General features: G+C 41.4%; 1 protein-coding gene across 1 annotated transcript in view; it reads left to right on the plus strand.

Annotated features, from left to right (window-relative positions):
* The window catches only part of LOC137563182 (ras GTPase-activating-like protein IQGAP1), a 180,306-nt gene that overhangs the window by 143,010 nt on the left and 14,036 nt on the right, over positions 1-23,260 (plus strand). Inside the window, 15 exon segments of the mRNA XM_068275319.1 lie at positions 377-544; positions 827-969; positions 3,851-4,021; positions 7,121-7,204; positions 7,331-7,402; positions 7,498-7,567; positions 11,511-11,719; positions 11,912-12,067; positions 13,687-13,850; positions 13,985-14,209; positions 15,276-15,416; positions 16,726-16,810; positions 19,594-19,826; positions 22,658-22,790; positions 22,950-23,052. Coding sequence (XP_068131420.1) covers positions 377-544; positions 827-969; positions 3,851-4,021; positions 7,121-7,204; positions 7,331-7,402; positions 7,498-7,567; positions 11,511-11,719; positions 11,912-12,067; positions 13,687-13,850; positions 13,985-14,209; positions 15,276-15,416; positions 16,726-16,810; positions 19,594-19,826; positions 22,658-22,790; positions 22,950-23,052 — 2,157 coding nt within the window.

Genomic DNA, 23,260 nt, shown 5'->3' on the forward strand with positions numbered 1-23,260 from the left:
GGTGTCTTTATTTGGCACAACCAATGATTCTTATATCTCCAGCATCAGCCGATGGAGTAACTATTCCCATATTAATAGGAATTGGGGGGAAAATCTCTCCAGTAGGATTCCATCCCCAATAAAGAAAAAAAACCCTGAGATGTTTATTTCTTACCTATTGACTGTTCGCTAAAACTGTTTGCTGCTTTAGCTGGTTTGGGGGGTTTAAGTGGTTTTCAGCTAATTTTCTGTTGTGTATAGGAAGGCAGGAAGTATTTGTATCACTAAATACAGTGGTTATATTTATACATATAAAGCTTGGGGTTTTTTTTAGACTTTTTTTTTTTACATTTCGTTCTACATGCTGATGAGTTTTTGCTTTGTTGTGTTTTTTTAGTCTCCCGTGGTATCTTGGCTATTAATGAAGCGGTGGATAGAGGGGATAGCGGCCAAACGCTGAATGCCTTGCGATCGCCAGACGTGGGGCTCTATGGGGTGACGGCAGAATGCGCGGACACCTATCAGAATGAGCTGGTGGAACTGAAGAGGAACAAGGCAGCGCAAGGTAGAACTCTTATTTCCTATGCATTGTTTAAGAATGTGGATACTGCACTTCCAGCTCAGCTCACCGTCACTGACAAATATTGAAGATCTATACAGGGTCAGATTGTGATTAAACTTAGCAGAAAACAATACATAATGTGAAGATAATTGTAAAGTATTGTGATAGCGTGCTTTGTGTTATTAGTCAGCATTTGTCAGATGTGGAAATGTCAGCCATTACTGTATTGATCTGTATAAGGTAATGAAAGTCATCCTTCACTGGAAATGTCTCTGTTTCTCCTAGGGGACAATGAGAGCGAGTGGGTGCAGCACTGGGTGAAGGGTGGATACCATTATTATTTTAATCTACATAGTAATGAAGGAGGATGGGAAGAGCCCCCAGGATTCCAACCCAGCAACACTCAGCTCTCCAAAGAGGAAATCCAGGTAAATGATAATCACATCATCACTTTGGGCAGCAGTGAGATCTCTGTCTATGCTAACTTACGGCTATAAGTTCCTGTGCCCATATATTGCAATATATCAGAACCAGGTCAATCATCAGCTGTATGTTTCTGCTTCAAATCGAGCTGCTAAAAACTGATTCTGTACATTACAAAATACAGATGTGCACTTCTAAAGTGATTCTGTATGAAAACCCTCTCTCCCCTTGCTATTAGAGTGGGATTTATAATTCCGTATTTACTCAAATATAAGTCTAGAAATGTAGGTCTGATTCACTAAATAAAAGTATAGGGGTCGACTTATACACAAGTCACGAGCAGCACTGAGCACACTGAGTAATGTGTGAACTATTTGTGACATTCCCATTCGCAGCAATTTAACCAGTGCTAAGTGACACTTTCTTGATAAAGGACATGCCAAGAAAACACCAGTATGAACGTCCTGGCCACAGTTACCAAGGAAAGGGCATGGGGAAAGATATTGGGCTGCAGGAAGGGGAGTGAATAATTGCAGCACTTGGGGCCTGGAGGAGTTATTTGCTGCACTTAAAGAGGAACTCCAGTGAAAATAATGTAATAAAAAAGTGCTTCATTTTTACGATTATGTATAAATGATTTAGTCAGTGTTTGCCCATTGTAAAATCTTTTAAATCCCTGATTTACATTCTGACATTTATTACATGGTGACATTTTTACTGCTGGCAAGTGATGTAGCTGCTGCTTGCTGTTTTGGCAGTTGGAAACAGCTGTAAACAGCTATTTCCCACAATGCAGCAAGGTTCACAGACAGGAAACTGCCAAGAGTACGTACTCAGTTTCTTGTGGGAGGGGTTTCACCACAATATCAGCCATACAGCGCCCCCTGATGGTCTGTTTGTGAAAAGGAATACATTTCTCATGTAAAAGGGGGTATCAGCCACTGATTGGGATAAAGTTCAATTCTTGGTCGGAGTTTCTCTTTAAAGAAAACCTGAGACGACAAATAGAAAAGATTTGATACTTACCTGGGGCATCCTCCAGCCCTTAGGCTCCCTGCACACTGCATGCGATTCCGATTTTTAATCGTTTTTTACATGCGATTCCGAATCCGATTTTTAATAGTTACTGCATGCTGCATTTTTTCTGCGTTTTTCTGTTGATAGCATTCAGGGAAAATCGGAATTGCAAATTGGATTTGCAGTGTGCAAAGGAGCCTTATACGCACTGCTGAGTTCTTTTTGCTGTCCTCATAATTGCCTCCGTTCTCTTGCTATCGGTCCTGGTAAACTGGCTCAGCCGTGCCAGTCAGGTTCATCTGTGCATGTGTAGAGGGGACAAGAGGGGTTTATGGCTGCAATACTGTATGCAGTGCAGTCACTAACCCCTCCTGGTCCCCAGGCGCAGCCATTAACTTGCTGGTAGACTTTTATACGAGGTTGACTTGTATTCGAGGATATAAGGTATCTGCCCAATTAGGGGGGGGGGGGGGGGGGTTGGTTTACTGAATCCCCATATTCTGAAGAATGTTAATATCTTCCTGCACCTTCTCTGCACAAATAGTGGTAAAAAAAAAAAGTGCAGGACTTTGACAGGTGCTCGTAGCACTGATGGTAACAGAGCACATTACATTACATGCTATCTGTGCCCCATCCTAATCTACTAGACTGCATTATGCAGAATATTGCTTATTATACCCCCCTTCTGGCTTAATGTGGACTGTCCATACAAGATCACAGATGCTTAAACGGAGCACAGTTTGCTCATAGATAAGAGGGGAGGGGAGATTTGAGGTTAACTGTGTATCACTGGGGTTTAGCTTCTGCACAACATGTGACTTGCCTACAGAGTACACAGAACCAGTTAATCTGATTCAACTGGATTGTAATTAGTTTGGTGTAGAAACTCTGATAAAAGATACAAAAAGTATTTTGTTTATTGCTGCAAAAATAAATATGCAGCAGCTGATTGAAGTCTGAACTGATTACAATTTGTGTGTTCAAACTAATTCATGGAAAAACTGGTACCTCACCCACAGGAAAACGAGGGCCTGCCACTGCACCTACTTCAGTGTTAGAGGGTGCTTGTAGACACACAGCTAGTGCAGCTTTGCATATTTGTTGGTACACTGATAAAGCCATGAGATATGACTGCTGTGTGTTTGTATTTTGCTGAAGGCTGCAGCATGACATGGGTGCGGAAAGCCAGAACTTCTGCTATCCAGAAGACGCCATGAAACAGGAATGTGTGCTTCATTGAGTGTAACTACAGGATTATTTTAAAACGGTCAACAAAGGAAGTAAACTTGTTACTTCTGTACATCGTATATGTTTAAATATTTTTAAATCAATCTGACCAAGACCAGCAGGGTTTGCCTGTAAAGGTGGCCATACACTTATAGATTTGCAGCAGATTCGACCATCAGATAGATTTTTGTCAGATGCCTGTTAAGTCCAATCTGACAGGAATCTCTCTGATGTGTGCAACACACTAGGAACAGATTTCAAATAGATTTTAGAATGAAATCTATTGGAAATCGATCTAAATGCATTATTGGACCATTAGATCCAATGCAACTCTATGGGCCATCAGCAGATCGACCTAGATTTTCCATCCTGTCAGATCAAATCGATCGAAATCGGCCACAAATCAGTCGAATGGGGAATTGGATATAATCGATTTCTGATCGATTGATTCTATAGAATCGATCGATGGCTGAAATCGACCAGTGTATGGGCCTCTTAAAACAGATCTGCTCAGTATCTGTAAGCTCTGACACTCATCTGACAGCATAAAGCTTTGCAACGTTGCACTGTCAATGTATAGTTCTGAAAGGTTCCAAATTGCCTCTAATCTTACTATATTCTATGTCCTGCCTCCTTTTGCAGAGCACCATTTCAGGCGTGTCAGCTGCATACAACCGGGAACAGCTATGGCTTGCCAATGAAACACTCATAACCAAACTTCAGGCCCGGTGTCGTGGCTATCTGATGCGCAAGAGATTCAACTCTAGAATGAAATTCCTCAATGAGCAGGTCCCTGCTGTAAAGTGTATTCAGGTGGGTTTCATGTAGGCTGGTGAAACTGGATTACAACTGAGAAAAAAAAATATATATATTGTGTTGCTATAAAAGCCACCCTACACTGTTGTATAGAATTGTTAGTGCTTGAGGTCCCTACTTGAATTTACATGTGGGAAGTGTATTACTTGTGAGCATGTAAATACAAAGAACTTAAAGGCCATTCTCCAAGGTTGTGCCAAATAGTACTTAAGGTGACCACTAATGATCCAACCTTTTTCATTCAATCTTACCATTTCTATGTAATATAAGGTAACTGCCTGAAATATCCATTCAGTATATTTACTCAATTTACCCTTATACTACATAGATTTGGTAAGATTGGATGAAAAAGATTGGATCATTAGTGGCCACCATTAAAGAGGGTCAGAGATGAATAATACTAAAGCTCTGATACTTACCTGGGGCTTCCTCCTGCCCCATAAACACGTCTAAGTCCCACGTCGTTATCCCACGGTCTGCCGTTCAGCTGCGGTGAACCCCGGTAACCGGCTCAGTGACATCAGTCTGGGTCTACTGGGCATGCGTGGGAAGTTTGCGCATGCGCAGTAGACCCTGACTGGCATCAACTGAGCCTGGTAACAGAGCTCACCGCGACTGAACAGCAGACTTCAGGAGGACGACGTGGGCCTTAGATGTGTTTATGGGGCGGGAGAAAGCCCTGGGTAAGTATCAGATCTTTAGTATCCTTAGTCTCGGAGTCTCTTTAAGAGTTAAATCCACTGCTTCTACTAGAAAAGCTGAAGCCCCAGCAATCTAAAAACCAGCGTAAAAGCAAGGTTATGCAAACATATATAGGACCATTTATAATGATTTTCTAGAAGTCTGAAGTGAAGGTGAATTTTGCTCATGCAAGGCTCAGTCGCATATCAGCCAATAACAGTAATGTGTGTGTCCACTGGAGCAGCACACAGATTTTAATGTAACATTTAAAGGACAACTATGGTGCATAATTGTAGAATTTTAAATATATACATATAAACCTACATTTTTTACTGCATAAAATGCACTGTAGATGATTTTTTTCCCCCTATGTCGCTGCCAGTTAAAGTAGACAGTGAAAATCTGACAGATCTGACAATTTTTGGACTAGTCCATCTCATCATGGGGGATTCTTAGTAGGTTTTTTTCTTACAAAAGTACTTAGTGTGCTGCAGTTGCTCAGTCCAACTGCCAAAATCGTGTTCAAATGAGTAGGGAGGCTGGCTAAACTTTGTATAGATTCTTTGCAGGGAGTGATTTTATAAAGAATAAAGGTAATACTGAGAATTCCCTGTGAGGAGATGGACGTGAGATCTGTCAGCTTTTTACTATTTACTGTGAAAGCAACATGGGAAAAAACGTAATTTATAGTCCATTTTACTCAGGGAGAAATGTACATTGTTTGTATTAAAAAAATTTTGTGATCGTGTGGTCCTTTAAATACAGTAACTACTTAGTCTTGGAAAGAGGTCCCACACTATGAAAGTGGCCATGGGGAACAGACGTTCCAGAGCAGGAAGTACACTAAGTAGTGATCATGTGACTGTTGACATTTGGCACAGTTACTGTTGCTGACTTCTGTACCACTGACGGGGTCACAGACACCAGGAAGTGAGGGTGAATCTACCCACTGGGGACACAGGCAGACCTGGTAGGTGCTTTAATTGCTTACTTCTCCATCCAAAACTACGAAATTACATTTTGCAGTTCCATTTAATAAAAGATTATAAGGCAGCCTTAAATGACGGCTGTGAAATATGCTATGCTGTTAAAGAGGAATTGCGCACAATAAGGAGTTAATCTCACATTTGCGTCTCCAGGCATGCACATTCTCCCAGTCTTTTCTGTGTTCTGCTTAGTTTAGTACAGTCCCTGCCCTTTGCAGGTCATGTGAATGTTTCGGACCAAACTGGAATGAACCGCTACACACAGAGATAAGTTCAGAATGTGTGACAACTTGGTATATTGCCAGTCTTTAAATATAAACACATTAAAAGCTCTGCTGGCAGAGTGTAGATTCACCTTCTATGTTACATACAGTATGTATACCGTGCGCCCACACACTGCATACCAGCACCAACTAGCCACACTGTACAGCTAGTGCCCTTCCTGCCTCTCACTTTCAGTGGCCTGTATGGTCAAAGTGATCGCAAGTCTGCTTTTATATTACTGTACACATAACTGTAAGCACTAAGACCTGTATTACAGATGACTTGTATCACAGAACTAGCCAGCTTATGCCCTCCTGTGTGTCTCCTTGTGGGGTATTCAGCAGGTTAGTTATAACTTCGGCCTTCAAATCAGAACTTTGGCATGGTGTATTGCATTGAATGTCCAGGCTTGGGCGTTGGTGGAGGGAGATTATCCTTACACAGAGTGGCCAAATATGAAGGCTCCAGCAACGTAAAATGAGTTACAGGGCTGGTGCACACCTAGACTGCTTCTGAGCGCTTTTCAAAACGCTAGCACTTTGAAAAGTGCTTGGCTAATGTATTTGAATGGGATGAATCACACCAGAGCGATGTGATTTTCTCCCAAACGCAAACACAGGTCCTGCAGAATTTCAATGTTTAGTATAGGAAAGTGGCAAATCGCTCTAAACAGCGCTAGAACAGAGCAATGTTCCAAGCGTTTTTTAACAGATGCTGTACACTTGCAGCTCTACTGTACAAAAAAAGCTACACCAAAACTCTCGAAAAATCGCTAGGTACGTGGTTAGAATCTCTTCGAAAAATCACTTCTAAAAGCACTGAGCCTTTGCGATTACGCTAGCGTTTTTAGGTGTGCCCTGGCCCATAGTCGTCACCTCCAGATGGATTGGTGAACCTTGTTCGTCGGGAGGCAGCGCTGTGAGGTTCTCCGATCCATCATTAGGTGAGTATTCATCCTTAGGGTTATCTGAGTGAATATACATGAATGGATTCTTTAGGTAGTTCCTTGTATTACATAAATCTGGTAGAATCATACAATCAAGATTGCATCATTGAAGGGCATCTTTAGAGTCTGCAACAGTTTGCTGTACAAGCCCTGGGGCCAAAGCTGGCAGGATCTTTTTAATGCAGCCCCTAAATGTGATTCTTATGTGTGTGTTGTCAGGCACATTACAGAGGACAGAAGCAGAGGAAAGCATTCAGAGATCGCAAGCAGTACCTGAGGGATCACACTGATGACGTAGTGAAGGTATTTTGATGAAGTATCTGAAATGTTTCGCTAGTGATTTTCATGAGTTTAGGCATTGTTGAATTTTTTTTTTCTATCATTTAATGCTCCATATAAATCTGTAATGTGTTTTCAATTTCACTCTAGCTTCAGTCCTACACCAGAATGTATCTGGCCAGGAAGCGATACAAAGACAGATTAAAGTACTTCCAAGACCATGTGAGAGCCTTTACCTATTTCTGTGTAACTTCAGCAGCATAGTGTCATTTCTCCTGATGGTCTAAAAGCTAACAGCTTCTCTCTGTTGTCTGCAGATTAATGATATAGTGAAAATTCAGGCTTTCATTCGAGCTAACAAAGCAAGAGATGACTACAAGACCTTGAGTGAGTACTCTGCAGTTTCTGTGTCGGTGCATTGTGCATGCTGAACAAGGGGGATTCATGGATTTCACATGTTTAGAGCTCAATACATATCTTTTAAAGTAAACCTGGAGTGAGTGATATGGAGGCTGCCATATTTATTGCCTTTTAAACAATGCTAGTTGCCTGGCAGCCCTGCAGATATATTTGACTACAGTAGTGTCTGCATCACACCAGAAGCAAGCATGCAGCTAATATTGTCAGTTCTGACAATATTGTCAGAAACACCTGATCTGCATATGCTTGTACGGGGTCTATGGCTGAAAGTGTTAGAAGGATCAGCTGGACTGCCAGTCAACTGATATTGCTTAAAAGGAAATAAATATGGCACCCTCCATATTACTCTTACCTCGGATTCACTTTAAGCTATCCACATGCACCTTCCTAAAGACTACTACAGCCTGAAACACACAGGCCTGACATATACTTTCCAATTTAGACTGTTTACATGCTCTTTCTTACTTGATCATTCAAATATTGCCAAAGCAAAAGTGAAATGGGATAATACAGTGGAGTAAATAATTAATTATTTGACCCCTCACTAATTTTGTAAGTTTGTCCAATGACAAAGAAATGAAAAGTCTCAGAACAGTATCATTTCAATGGTAGGTTTATTTTAACAGTGGCAGATAGCACATCAAAAGGAAAATCGAAAAAATAACCTTAAATAAAAGATAGCAACTGATTTGCATTTCATTGAGTGAAATAAGTTTTTGAACCCCTACCAACCATTAAGAGTTCTGGCTCCCACACAGTGGTTAGACACTTCTACTCAATTAGTCACCCTCATTAAGGACACCTGTCTTAACTAGTCACCTGTATAAAAGACACCTGTCCACAGAATCAATCAATCAAGCAGACTCCAAACTCTCCAACATGGGAAAGACCAAAGAGCTGTCCAAGGATGTCAGAGACAAAATTGTAGACCTGCACAAGGCTGGAATGGGCTACAAAACCATTAGCAAGAAGCTGGGAGAGAAGGTGACAACTGTTGGTGCGATTGTTCGAAAATGGAAGGAGCACAAAATGGCCATCAATCGACTTTGCTCTGGGGCTCCACGCAAGATCTCACCTCGTGGAGTGTCATTGGTTCTGAGAAAGGTGAAAAAGCATCCTAGAACTACATGGGAGGAGGTAGTGAATGACCTCAAATTAGCAGGGACCACAGTCACCAAGAAAACCATTGGAAACACATTACACCGCAATGGATTAAAATCCTGCAGGGCTCGCAAGGTCCCCCTGCTCAAGAAGGCACATGTGCAGGCCCGTCTGAAGTTTGCCAATGAACACCTGAATGATTCTGTGAGTGACTGGGAGAAGGTGCTGTGGTCTGATGAGACCAAAATAGAGCTCTTTGGCATTAACTCAACTCGCTGTGTTTGGAGGAAGAAAAATGCTGCCTATGACCCCCAAAACACCGTCCCCACCGTCAAGCATGGGGGTGGAAACATTTTGCTTTGGGGGTATTTTTCTGCTAAGGGCACAGGACAACTTAATCGCATTCACGGGAAAATGGACGGAGCCATGTATCGTGAAATCCTGAACGACAACCTCCTTCCCTCTGCCAGGAAACTGAAAATGGGTCGTGGATGGGTGTTCCAGCACGACAATGACCCAAAACATACAGCAAAGGCAACAATGGAGTGGCTCAAGAAGAAGCACATTAAGGTCATGGAGTGGCCTAGTCAGTCTCCGGACCTTAATCCAATAGAAAACCTATGGAGGGAGCTCAAGCTCAGAGTTGCACAGAGACAGCCTCGAAACCTTAGGGATTTAGAGATGATCTTCAAAGAGGAGTGGACCAACATTCCTCCTAAAATGTGTGCAAACTTGGTCATCAATTACAAGAAACGTTTGACCTCTGTGCTTGCAAACAAGGGTTTTTCCACTAAGTATTAAGTCTTTTAATGTTAGAGGGTTCAAAAACTTATTTCACTCAATGAAATGCAAATCAGTTGCTATCTTTTATTTAAGGTTATTTTTTCGATTTTCCTTTTGATGTGCTATCTGCCACTGTTAAAATAAACCTACCATTGAAATGATACTGTTCTGAGACTTTTCATTTCTTTGTCATTGGACAAACTTACAAAATCAGTGAGGGGTCAAATAATTATTTCCTCCACTGTATGTTAGCAAAACGTGTTGAGTCACAGGTAGGCTATACAGGTAGGCACAGTAGGCTATACTGGGAAATGGCCTATGGAAATAATCCAGTTATATGTACTCCCAGTGTTTGTCTACAGAGGAGGTAATTTAAGGACTGAAGACATAAGATTACTCTCACTGCGAAAACTTATCTCTACACCTTCATAAGGCAAGATGGATGTGTGGTGGGAAGTTTTTTTTTTTTTTTTTTTTTTTTTTTTTTCCCTTATTACCTCCAGCATGATCTTAGTGCATTGAGGCCATTGTCTACAGCTCAGTGCAAGCTCTAGACTTTCCAGGAAGTATGAGGATCTTAACCCACCATCCTCATGCTGCATTTAATCCCAGTTCACAAGCTGTTGGTGATCATCACGGTTTCCTTCTAGTACTACTGTGTGAACCCAAGGCCTAAAATTTCTACAGAGTTAGAGGACTATAAATGTCCTCAATAAAACACAAGTATTTTCCCATTTCTTCTTTGTGGATAGGGTGCTTGATTAGGCTGTGTATTGTGTAAAAGAGCCCATACACTGGTCTATTTCAGCCATCGGTTAATCGATCAATTCTATAGAATCGATCGATCGATCAGAAATTGATTCTTTTAAATCTGTCGAACGATTTGCAGCCAATTTTGATCGATTTGATCTGACAGGATGGAAAATCTAGGTCAATCTGCTGCTGTCAGCAGATCGATGGCCCATAAAGTTGCATTGGATCTAATGATCCAATAATGCATTTAGATAGATTTAATTCTGAAATCTATTGAAAATCTGTTCCTAGTGTATGGCACACATCAGATTCCTGTCAGATTCGACTTAACAGGCTTCTTACAGAAATCTATCTGGGCAAATCTGCTTCAAATCTATAAGTGTATGGCCACCTTTACTGTAATTGGTGATGTGATGGTTTAGCATGAACCTTGCTTGGTTATGTTACATGAAGAAAATAAGCATTATCTTCTGCTGGGAGCTACAGATTTCACAGTGTGCTGCTCACACAGATTCCTCTGTATGTGGCTTGGTCAGTTTCTGGTTTTGTAGACTGGTGCTTTGAAAACTTGGGTCAACATCTCAGTAAAGTTCTCAGCATATTGAACCTGATTACTTTCCATACTATAGTCCAGAGGTCTCAAACTCAATTTACCTGGGGGCCGCAGGAGGCAAAGTCAGGATGAGGCTGGGCCGCATAAGGAATTTCACAATCGCGGCGCATCACCGCCTCTGCCCGCCCCTCTCACTCTTCCTTCACAGAGAGGGGCGGGGAGAGGCGGCGATTGACGTCAGGAGGGGCAGAGCTGAAGCTGAAAGCTCTGACCCTTCCAGGAAATGCCGGCGAATTGCCCCCCCCGGGCAATTTGGGGGCTCTGCAGACCTCGTTTAGCGGCAGGGATGCGGCAGATTACTTGGGAGCACTGAAGCGAACTATAAGGAAGCTTTTGCCGGCAAGGGCCACAAAATATTGTATCGAGGGCTGCAAATGGCCCGCGGGCCGCGAGTTTGAGACCCCTGCTATAGTCTATATGGAATTTTACTCTTTTTCTTCACTTCTCTATTTGTTTTCTTTTGTTCCTCTTGCTGCTACTCTTCATCAGCTCACTTTTCTTCCTCTCTAGCTCCCTCTCCCACTCTCTCTCCCTCCCACCCCACTTCTCTCATCCACATACAAATATCTCCTCAATCGTGAATATGGTTGATGCTTTTTCTGACACAATATGAAGTGTGCTTATTAAACTCTTAATACTTTTTTTTCTTCTTCTGCTCAGTCAATGCTGAGAACCCACCCATGGCAGTGGTTCGTAAGTTTGTCCACCTTCTGGACCAGAGTGACCAGGATTTCCAGGAAGAACTAGAAGTCATGAAGTTGAGAGAGGAAGTAGTTACCCTGCTGAGATCTAACCAGCAGCTAGAAAATGACCTCAATCTTATGGATATCAAGATTGGACTTCTGGTTAAAAATAAAATCACATTACAGGTATGGTAGAAAAAAATATAAAGGCATTACCTGATAGTCCTACAGTCATTAGTGTAAGATTATGCATGTAGGGAGAGACACCATTCCAGAGAACATGAGCATGTCTCTCTTGCTTAGTCCATTTCTGAGGAGAGATCTTTGCTCTAGTCATGTATGTGTAAAACCTGCTTTTTTTTTTTTTCTATATTGCAGGATGTAGTCTCGCATAGTAAGAAGCTGACCAAGAAGAACAAGGAGCAGCTCTCTGATATGATGACAATACACAAGCAGAGGGGAGGCTTGAAGGCACTGAGCAAAGAGAAGAGAGAGAAGCTAGAAGCCTATCAGAATCTCTTCTATTTGTTGCAGGTAAAGGATGGTGGAGTGTTTTCTGAGTAGCGTTATCATAGAAGAGCTTATTTTGTTTTAACTTTTTATGTTAATACGCTGTCTAGGTTCACACTGGTCCAATAGTAATTTAAACTTACTTTAATCCAAATGTTAAAAGACGTTTTATGCAATTTGCATAAAACGTCTCAAGTCAAAGCTACTTGTGTGACCTTCATGTGATAACCAGCCATGGGTATCTGTCAAGCCTGCATGTTCATGAAAATTACTTGATGGCTGATTTGTATTGAAAGTTTTCTACATTTTGGATGAAACAAAGTTTAAATTATTATTGGACTGCAAGATATCTTTGTGGTTTCTGAAGAATAAGTTATCTCTCTAAATTCAAGAGTAGTCTAGGTTCAAACCTCAAACAGCTATCAGACATGCTACATGTAATTAAAGATGGAACATGGTATAAATACTTGTAAGTAATTAGAAATTTCCCCATAATGTATTCCAAATCTATTCTGATCTAATTTATAAATAAGTTCTAGAAATAATGTATAAACAGGAACTGGATGTATAACTGGACATAATGCTCAGTCATTTAGTTGTCACGGTTGGGACCAAAGGGCACCTTTGGTCTCTCCAAGCAGAGGGACTGTTGATTGGCTACAAAGGTGCAGCAGGAGTTCTAGTTCAAAGCTTACAAATTTGGATGAAAAAAATGGATTTTTACTTACCTGGGGCTTCTTCCAGCCCTCTGTAGCCTCTCAGGTGCCTCGGTGTCCTCTGGATCCTCTATGTGCTGCTGCACTCTCAGAAAGATCTGCAACCAGAGCTCTAGTTGCAGCTTCTGTGCATGCGTGGTTCACTCGGCGCGCCTCCTCGATTGCTCTCCCATCGCCAGGAGCATTTTGCGCAACCTCAGAATGCTCCCTTAGTAGGCCAATCAAGGAGACGTTCACATGGGACTGCACATGTGCAGTAGATGGGACTAAAGCTCCAGTCCCAGATCATTCTCCGGGGACAGCAGAACATGGGAAGGAAACCCGGGGGACACCCAGGCACCTGACAGACTACAGCAGCCTTTCTCAACCACCTTCTACCCTGGGAGGAACCCTGCAAATAACTTTGGGATCTCAAGGAACCCCTGCAAAGTATTTTTTTGATCTCGAGGAACCCCTGCATTTATTTCGGAGGAGGCATGGTCTTTAAAAGTATGTGTGGCTGTTTATTTCACTGCCCCCCATTACACTGCCGGTCATTATACTGTCTCCAGACGCCCCAATTTAGTGCTTCTTGTTAAAGTACCTCCTATTATAGTGTGCTCTATTATACTTCATCCACGATGGGGAAAATGCCAAGGAACCCCTGCAGAGTCCTCAAGGAACCCTGGGGTTCCAGGGAACCCTGGTTGAGAAAGCCTGGACTACAGTGAGCTGGAAATAAAAATCCACTTCTTTGTCCTAATTCAAATGTGCTTCCACAATGAGTAAGCTTATCTATAGGAACTTTTGTACAGTTTAGCTTTAGATATCTGGAGATTTAACTTGTCCTGCATTCTCCTTTCCTGTAAATGCCAATTGAGTACCATTATAGAAGTAATTGTACATTGCATATTTTTAATTAAAATCCAAATCATTTTGTTTCTGCAGACAAATCCTACCTACCTGGCAAAATTAATTTTCCAAATGCCCCAAAATAAGTCCACCAAGTTCATGGATTCAGTCATTTTTACTCTGTATAATTATGCATCCAATCAAAGAGAAGAATACCTTTTACTGCGTCTCTTCAAGACTGCACTTCAAGAGGAGATCAAGTAAGTGACTATATGGATTGATAATATGGAAAGTTTTCTTAGCTGATATATTGGGAAATGCTGCTTGGGAGGACTTGTGTCTGCAGTGTTCAGAGCTTAAAATAAATGTACATAATTTACTTTCTTTGCTGCAGATCTAAAGTGGACATGATTCAGGAAATAGTTACTGGGAATCCCACAGTTATAAAGATGGTGGTGAGTTTTAACCGGGGAGCCCGTGGTCAGAATGCCTTGAGGCAGATCCTCTCACCAGTAGTAAAGGAGATCATGGATGATAAGTCACTCAACATTAAAACTGATCCTGTGGATATATACAAGTCATGGGTCAACCAAATGGAATCCCAGACTGGAGAAGCCAGGTGAGAACATTGAAACTGGATTCACACTGTTTGTGTTGCAAAATGCACGCGTTATATAATGTGTGAACGGCAAAGGAGACTGGACATAGACTTCAATACAAAGCCTGCATGCAGCGAGTTAGAATAACATGATCAGTAACTGTGAACAGACCTATAGAATTGTATGGACAATGAGTTGACATGCAGAATTGTAGTGTGATGTTTGTGTGTGTCTCTGTGTATACCTCTCTAATTTTTTTTGCCCAAATATGTCAGTAAATATGACCTGTTTTGTAACAAAGTAAATTTCTAGCTTTAGTGGGAATTGCTCTGATTAACCACCCAGTATCCTACTTCCACCTTCCGTGTATGCAGCATGCACGTCCACACATCCCTTTCTGGGCCTGGATCTAAATAAATAACTGCGTAGATCAAGCCGCAGCGTTAAATCATTCTTCATTGTTTAACAATCACAGGTATCGGGGATCCACAGCTGAACGGAATAGTGATAAGACTCTAAATTTCTACATACAGGAAAGTCCTGGGTCAACAGGAACTCAGGCATACGGCAGTCTCAACTAACCAGCATGCCTGGTGGGGGAGAATGGGGGCGTTCCTATCAAAGTTTGCAAAGTTCCTATCAACGTAACCTGCATCAGGTCACATGACGCATTGAGGCTGTGCCCCCCAGTGTGTCGCCTAACCCGCATGAGGTCACATGACCCATCAAAGCTGTACACAGAAGATGCAGCAAAGCAGCTGGGAGCTGGGACACTGAAGAAGACTGGGGCTTGGAGCATTTGTTAAGTAGTTTACGCTGCGCTTGTACTTTGCAATTTATCTGGGGGATGGATGTGTGACTTCTCAAGCAACTTGCTTGACTTTTTAAGCAACTGGCAAGGACACATTCGGCATCAGGCAAACCCTGCCTGTGCTGGATAAATCAGACTCTGCTATAGTAGCTCTTTGGCTGTGCTATAAGTACATATTTACAAGCTCTGTTTATGATATGGCTCATGATATGGCACATGTGTGGTGTAATTTGTCAGGATGGGCTATTTACCATTTCAATATTTTACACCCTCAGCAAACTGCCATATGATGTCACTCCAGAGCAGGCAATGGCGCACGAGGAGGTGAGGACCAGACTGGATGCATCCATCAAAAACATGAGGACAGTGACCGATAAGTTCCTATCTGCCATCATCAGCTCAGTTGATAAAATCCCGTAAGTGATTGCACCTGTGTTTCATAAAATTAACTAACAATATAGAGCATTTCTTGCCTTAGTTCATATATTTTACACTATAGGGACCACAAAGTGGCTGCCATAAAATGGGTTGTAGCGTTATGCCTTGTATTTAGGATGTATGAGTTGATATTGTTACCTATTATATAACAGTTTGCAAAAACATCCGAAATAACCTGTGATGGTATCCATAGTGCCAGCCATTGAATGATGTCCCCAAAAACCCAACATTTAGTGTAATGTTGTGTAAACCTAGCAATGTCTCCAGCCATAAATCGAGAGGCTCCAGTCATTACTTTATAGACTCACTACTGACCTAAGCTTGATGACTGAAATAGAACCAATAAGCCCATTACTTGCAGACCACACTCTGCATTTGTGTATGGGCTTGTATGCAGGCTTGCTGTAGTGCTTACCTGCCATCTGCAGAGTCTAATTTACCTTTACCCCATGGCAAATATTGTTTTCTTGAGCAAGTTAGAGTAGACTAGATCCTCGACTAGAACTGGTTGCTAGAAAACACACACACAGTATTACAGCGCTAACAACAATAGTTTCTTTCCAGATAGAGATGGTGCGCTCTATATATAGTTACCCAACTATCACTATTAATGTCCACACAGTATAGTAGCGCTCAGTCCATATAGCTGTCCGTCCTGGGCTCTCCAAGATGATGTACAGCGTATGTCAACACCTCAAGAAACAGGGAATACACAAACAGAGAAACCACAATAGTGCAGACTGTTATTATTATCTTGTAACAACACCACCTGTGTATTTCATGCACGGACTTCCGCTAGTGCTCAGGTATGGGGGGGGCAGGACACCACCACCACCACCTATCCACGCACTCCCCTCTGTCCCCTGGCTCACCGTCAGGCTGCGGGGTACAGGAACCTGTCAATCACTGAAGTGCATGGATCCTTAATGACACCACCTGCCTCCCAGGCCTCTGTCTCTCAAACACCAGCTGTGTTAATACCTCAAACAACAAGCACAAATGCTTCTCATGTGTAAAACCTTCATTTAATATTCAATAAAAGTAAGTGATGCGCGTACATTTAAAGGATGATAAAAAAGCATATCACAAGTTTATACCGATCCCCTGGTCATGGGCCACGGCATTCCTCGTCTCTCATCTCTCGCCGTCTCAAACTTCCAGCGTCGTCCTAGCTAGTTCCTTGGCCACGCTAGAAAAGCCTAGTACTTCATATTGGTTAGGTGGCCCTATATTCTTTTGTCAATGACCGCCACATCTCTTACATGCCATTTCTCATCCATCCTCCAGGTATGCTATGCGTTACATTGCAAAGGTCCTGAAAGACACACTTCATGAGAAGTTTCCTGATGCTGGAGAAGACGAGCTGCTCAAGGTTTGTTCTATTTTCATCACACATCTGTATGTTGCTTTTACTAGAGTGAGGTCTGCTGTGAACTCAGGTGAGAAGAGGTTACTTATGGAAATCATGATCCTCATCGGATTAATGCTCCTCAACTTTCACTTAGTAATGGCATTAGGAGTGAACATGCACTTGCATGTTCTAAATGTATTTCAATGTTCTTGGTTTTTTGTTTTTTTTAGATGTACATTTATGTATATAAAATGTTTTACATTTGTATTTCACAATTAACTTTACTTGGTTATCTGTGGAACAAAGATATAATGTAGATATACGATTTCTGAAAGCCTGTGCACAGCCACTGACACATGTTGAGTCCCCTTTTTTCTATTATATGCTTTTACTTTTTACTTGACATATATTTGACCAGTATATTGCTGGTGTTCATTTTCTCCAGGTAGTAGTTCTGAAGCGGCTTTGTTTCATTTTCTGTTGTGTAGAGCCCTCTGCTGGTAGTTACAGGATCTAGTCTTAAAGAGACACTGAAGCGAAAAAAAAATGATGATATTATGATTTGTATGTGTAGTACAGCTAAGGAAAAAAAACATTAAGATCAGATACATCAGTCTAATTGTTTCCAGTACAGGAAGAGATGAGAAACTCCAGTTATTATCTCTATGCAAAAAAGCTATTAAGCTCTCCGACTAACTTAGTCGTGGAGAGGGCTGTTATTTGACTTTTATTATCTCAACTGTAATTGAACTGTTTACTTTTCCTCTGCTAGAGGAGAGTTCATTACTTCACAGACTGCTCTGAAAGACTCATTTTGAATGCTGAGTGTTGTGTAATCTGCACATATTATAGAATGATGCAATGTTAGAAAAAACACTATATACCTGAAAATAAAAATATGAGAATATTTTCTTTGCTGCTAATCTTCTAGTAATTATTCACAGTACACAACCAATTCATTATATCATATATATTTTTTCGCTTCAGTGTCTCTTTAAAAGGAACCTAAACTGAGAAGGAAATGGATTTTTCCTTTTAAAATAATACCAGTTGCCCGACTCTCCTGCTGACCTGTGTCTAATACTTTCAGCGACAGCCCCTCAACAAGCATGCAGATCAGGTGCTCTGACTGAAGACAAACTGGATTAGCTGCATGCTTGTTTCAAGTCTGTGATTCAGCCACTACTGCAGCCACAGAGATCAGCAGGACTGCCAGGCAACTGGTATTGTTTAAAAAGAAACATCCATATCCCTCTCGGTTAAGGTTCCCTTTAAGGCTGTTTTCCACTAAGAAACATGACTGCAATCGCATTTCTTCTATTTTCCACTCCCGCATTTTTGCTGTGATCTGTCAGGTGTACGGCGCAATTGTGATGGGCTTGTGATTTCGTAAGGGAAAAAAACAGCCAGGAAAGTCTTTTAAGCTGCTGTAAAATCGCATAGTGGTGCCTATAAAATGGAGGATCCTATTCAAGATCGGCCTACTGACATTTAAATCACTACATAATCTGGGCCCTGGATACATGAAAGAAATGTTACAGCTATGGAACTGCCTACCACGGCAGAACAGGGCAGCTCCATCCCTGGACATGTTTAATTCCAGACTGAAAACCCACCTGTTCAGTCAGGCATTTGCAGAATTATCATTTTGTTGTGTTAATACTTCATTCTAATACCAATTACTGAATCTGAGAGAGCCTAAGCACTTTGAGTCCTATGGGAGAAAAGCGCTATAGAAATTTAATTGTGATTTTCCTGTACTTCTATACTTTGTATAGGAAGCCAATCACACGGAAAATGCAGCAGGCACGACAATTGCATTTGCAACACGATTTTCCCCAATTGCAGCGCACCAATTGAAATATCTCTGCATGGTTTTCATTGTTACATTAGGAATGGCAAAATGCACTCAGTGGAAACTAGCCCTTAGTGCTTTATTTTCTGACTGTGCTTTATACTTGACTTGCTATTGTATTTCTTCCTGTCTGCTCTGAATCTGAAAGCTTCTCTTTTCTATTCTTCTAGCTCTGCTTTTCTGCACTGAGGCATCAGTAATACTCTAGCTCTGCAGGTGATTTTTCGCCTTTTTATTTTCATCTGATTTGCTGTAACATTCATGTTTGTCAGTGTCCAGTCCTTGGGGAACTGTCTTGCTGAATAAAAGGGGTGAATGTAAATTCTAATCTATTGAATACTGATACGGTTAGGCTTCGGTGGGGGAGTCTTTTAAGGTTAAGTGTCAGTGGGTTTTCCTTTAAGGTGAGACATCACTGGGGGAGGGGATCGGTCATGGTTAGGCAAGGGGGGGGGGGGGGGGATATATTGGTGAGGTGTCTTGGTGGTGGTTAGGTATTGGCGGGCGATGGTTAGGGTCAGGTATTGGTAGAGGGAGGGTCTGTGTTCGTTAGGTTTAGGTGTAGTAAAATAGAAGTTACCAATATTTTACTATTGAAATTGACAGTGTAAAACAGTAGAATATCAGTAAATTTACTGATATTCTACTAGCGCCAATTTCAGGCGCCCACTTTTCCAGAGGCCCTTTTTGCATGTACGCAGGATAGGATGATGGAGGGGTTCCAAAGAAAAGGCTATAAGTAAGGGTGCCTACACACACATGCCATCACCAGGAGACTGTATCTTCATTCAGATGAATCCTGCAATGTATAGACACACTCCACTCACACTGCTGCAGTGAAGTTCTCTGATGCAAACACGGTTCATTAAGTTGGGTTGCCTGTGCTGCTGTGCGTTTCACTCAAAACTGTTTTGTCCATATAACCTGAATCGTCTTTCTTTCAATATAGATTATAGGAAACCTGCTGTATTATCGGTACATGAACCCAGCTATTGTGGCCCCTGATGCATTTGACATCATTGATCTTTCTGCTGGAGGTCAGCTGACTACTGACCAGAGAAGAAACCTGGGCTCCATCGCCAAGATGCTCCAACATGCTGCCTCTAACAAGATGTTCCTAGGGGACAATGCTCATCTCAGCATAATCAATGAATATCTGGCTCAGTCCTACCAGAAATTCAGGTAGCTAAAGAAAATTAAATCTATCCCTCTAATGCAGGGCTGTTACATTCTATCATGTAAGGAGCCAAATCTAAAGCCTAGTCTGTCGCGGGCCAAATTGTTTTAAGGATATCCGAGGTGACGTGTGACATGAGAGAGACGTGTTTGTACAGTGCCAAGCACACAAATAACTGTGCTGTTCCTTTTTTCTTTCTCTGCCTGAAAGGGTGTAAGCGGCATGTTCCTGTCTGAGTCAGGACTGGGTCAGACTACAGTGTGACCCTCACTGATAAGAAATTACATCTATAAAACACTTTGCTAGCAGAAAATGGCTTCTGAGAGCAGGAAAGAGATAAAAAGGGTCAATAGTTCATAGATTTTAGCTCTGGCATACTTCAATGAATGTGTCATTAAGCAAAAACAGTAAAAACTTAAAAAGTAGATTTACATATAAAATAAAACTTTGGAATATCTGAAAAAGTCATTTTTAGGAGGAGGATAATAGATTCAATTGTATTTCATTCATTTATTTTCACCTCGGGTGTCCTTTAAGATAACACCTATTCAACAACCTCAAATTAAGTGGCTTAACAATAGAGAACATGGAGGGCCGGCTCCTCCTCCAATCTGCAGAGTAGCGCAGTGAAGCAGTTTAAAGGCCCGTTCAGACTGCACACGTTTCCAGCCGCGTTTTGGAAACGCGTGCAGGAGGCAGACACGCATGATATCAGACAGTGCATAGAGTGCACTGTCTGATGTTCACACTGCATGCGTCCTGGACCAGTGCGGTCCGGCAACGCATGCTGCACGCATATTTTGTAAAAACGCGCGGCTGTCCCATTCACTTTTCAGTGATGGGATCACCCACGCAACGCATACAAACGCGGATGGCGTGCGTTTGCATGCGTTGCGTTCCGCATGCGTGGCCGTCCACTTTTTGTAATGTGAACCGGCCCTAATAGTTACCTGTCCCAGTGCTGCTTCAGGATAAAAGTATCAAGATGAAATGTGGCCCAAGGCAAGATGCTAGCCTTCACTTCCCCCATAGTCTTTTAGGTCAGTTGAGGGGGTGGTGTTTTACCAGCCATATAAGGAGGTTTGGATCCCCAGAGGGGGGCCCATGTTTATTTTGCGAAGTAGTCCCATGGGTTGTTGCTGAACTTCGGCTTAAACTGACAATGTTTCAATCAGAAACACTGTCACCAGCGTGCTCCTCTAGATGGAAAGGCTGTGTGCTGTCATTCTTTTACTGCTTACAATCATGCATATTGAAAGCTCTGGAGGGCCACATAAAATATCAAGGAGGGCCGCATTCGGCCTACGAGCACCTGTGCTCTAATACATTCAAATTCAATTTGAAGCTTATGCTGGAAAGTTACATGAATGGTATTTTCTTTAACATACGCATGCACTGTCGCACAATTTACTAGGTTAGATGTAGGATTCAATCAAAACATTGGCCCTTATTCAATTCACTTCTCTTTCTCCTAAGTTTCATGATATTTTCACACCTTTTAATAAAATGCCTTTTAATGTTGTTGTGAATTTGGAAACACTCGGGCTACAGAAGCCTCGTGTTGGCTGATTTGAATGGGGCTAACATAGTTGGAACGAGGAGCCCATGAGAGGAATAGGAAGGCTCTATTGGATCCAGAGCCTTCTCTCTCCATAGGTATCTGACTTTTTATTTTAATTTCACTTTACATTCGTTTTAAGCTGCCAGCAGGCAAGAAAATACTCGGAAGAGTGTTGACAATACTACTGTTTTCTGATAGTTTTTCAAAGACAGTGCTAAAAGTTCATTTAAACAGGCGATAAAAAATATCTCCTAGGTCTAGGAGAAAACGTAAGAGAAAATATGAATTGCGTATGGGCCATTGAATCTAATGAGAAATCTCTGTAAAAAAGGTAAATAAAAATAGGATTGATACAGTTATACTTTAGATCGAAATATCAATTGGATATTGATTGGACATGTTCTGTACTCATTGGATGCCAGCAGGCAGGAGATGTTTGCTTAGCTTCATGCTGCATTGAGCAATAGGAAGGAAGCAATGCATTGATGGAAGATGATATTTTTGCTGAAATCCTGTGTAATATCTACTTGTGCATGCGGCAGAGTAGTTTAAATGATCATTCCCCTGATCCACCACAAACTATTCAGCTTAGCTTAAAGGAGATGTACAGTAAGGTCCCCATTTCACTGGCCACATTTAAATCCAAAAAGAGATTTGTTTGCGCTTTGCCGATCACAAGGGTATGGTGTTTCATCATTGTAATCCTGGTGTCCCATTTCCATTTATATGATTTGATACATTCTGTAGTCTTCCAACACTTGGTATAACTCAATTGGAGCATAAAAAATTACATACCAAATATAGTGCTGATGTAATTTTCTTGTGATTTCCTGTTTCAATTTTTTCTAACGGAGTTCTCAGAAAAATGTTAATGCAATTGCAATGTAAAAATGAAAGAGTCTGAAAATTGTGCAGAGGCACATGGGAAACTGCTCGGTGTGAACTGCAAAAAGTCCCGACTGTAGTGCATTTGCAAACATGATTTTTTTATGGTGGCACTAAGAACAAATGGTGTCCACTTCAAATATCTAGCCATGTGCTATGAAGTTTTGGTGTTTTTTTTTTTCTTTTCCGTTTATTTTAAAGTTCTTTGCATGTAATTCTATTACATGCAAATTCCTTTACAATACAGTATTTTTTATATTTTGCGGGGGGGGGGGGGGGGGACACTAGGTTAGTACTAGGAAGTACAGCTGTTTATTTATTTTTTTCCATTAGGATTATATCAAACTTGTGATCGCTATGTTTATTGTTGTAATTGTGATTTCCCCACAGGCGCTTCTTCCAATCTGCCTGTGAGGTTCCAGAGCCACAGGATAAGTTTAATGTGGATGAATATTCTGATCTGGTCACGCTTACCAAACCAGTTATCTATATCTCTATCGGGGAGATTGTGAACACACACACAGTAAGTACGTGGGTTACTAGCCACAGATCAACATTTGTATCTGCAGTTGATCTTTCATTTGTTTTGTTGTAGTTGTGTATGATAGCTAGATGTGTCCTGGTAGTAAGATGCACTTATTATGTGGGAATGGCTGATTAACGGATGCATTTATTATTACAGCTGCTTTTAGATCATCAGGATGCCATAGCACCAGAACACAATGACCCTATCCATGAGCTGTTGGATGACCTTGGGGAGGTGCCTACAATTGAGTCTCTTATAGGTGAGGTATAATTTAGTACCGTATATACTTGCATATAAACTGATCTGAGTATAAACAGAATTACTTTTTTTTCCCCTTAAAGAGGAACTCCAGTGACAATAATGTAATTAAAAAAGTGCTTAATTTTTTACAATAACTATGTATAAATGATTTAGTCAGTGTTTGCCCGTTGTAAAATCTTTTAAATCCCTGATTTACCTTCTGACAT

This window comes from Hyperolius riggenbachi, chromosome 3 (assembly GCF_040937935.1).
Source record: "Hyperolius riggenbachi isolate aHypRig1 chromosome 3, aHypRig1.pri, whole genome shotgun sequence".
Classification (NCBI taxonomy): Eukaryota; Metazoa; Chordata; class Amphibia; order Anura; family Hyperoliidae; genus Hyperolius; species Hyperolius riggenbachi.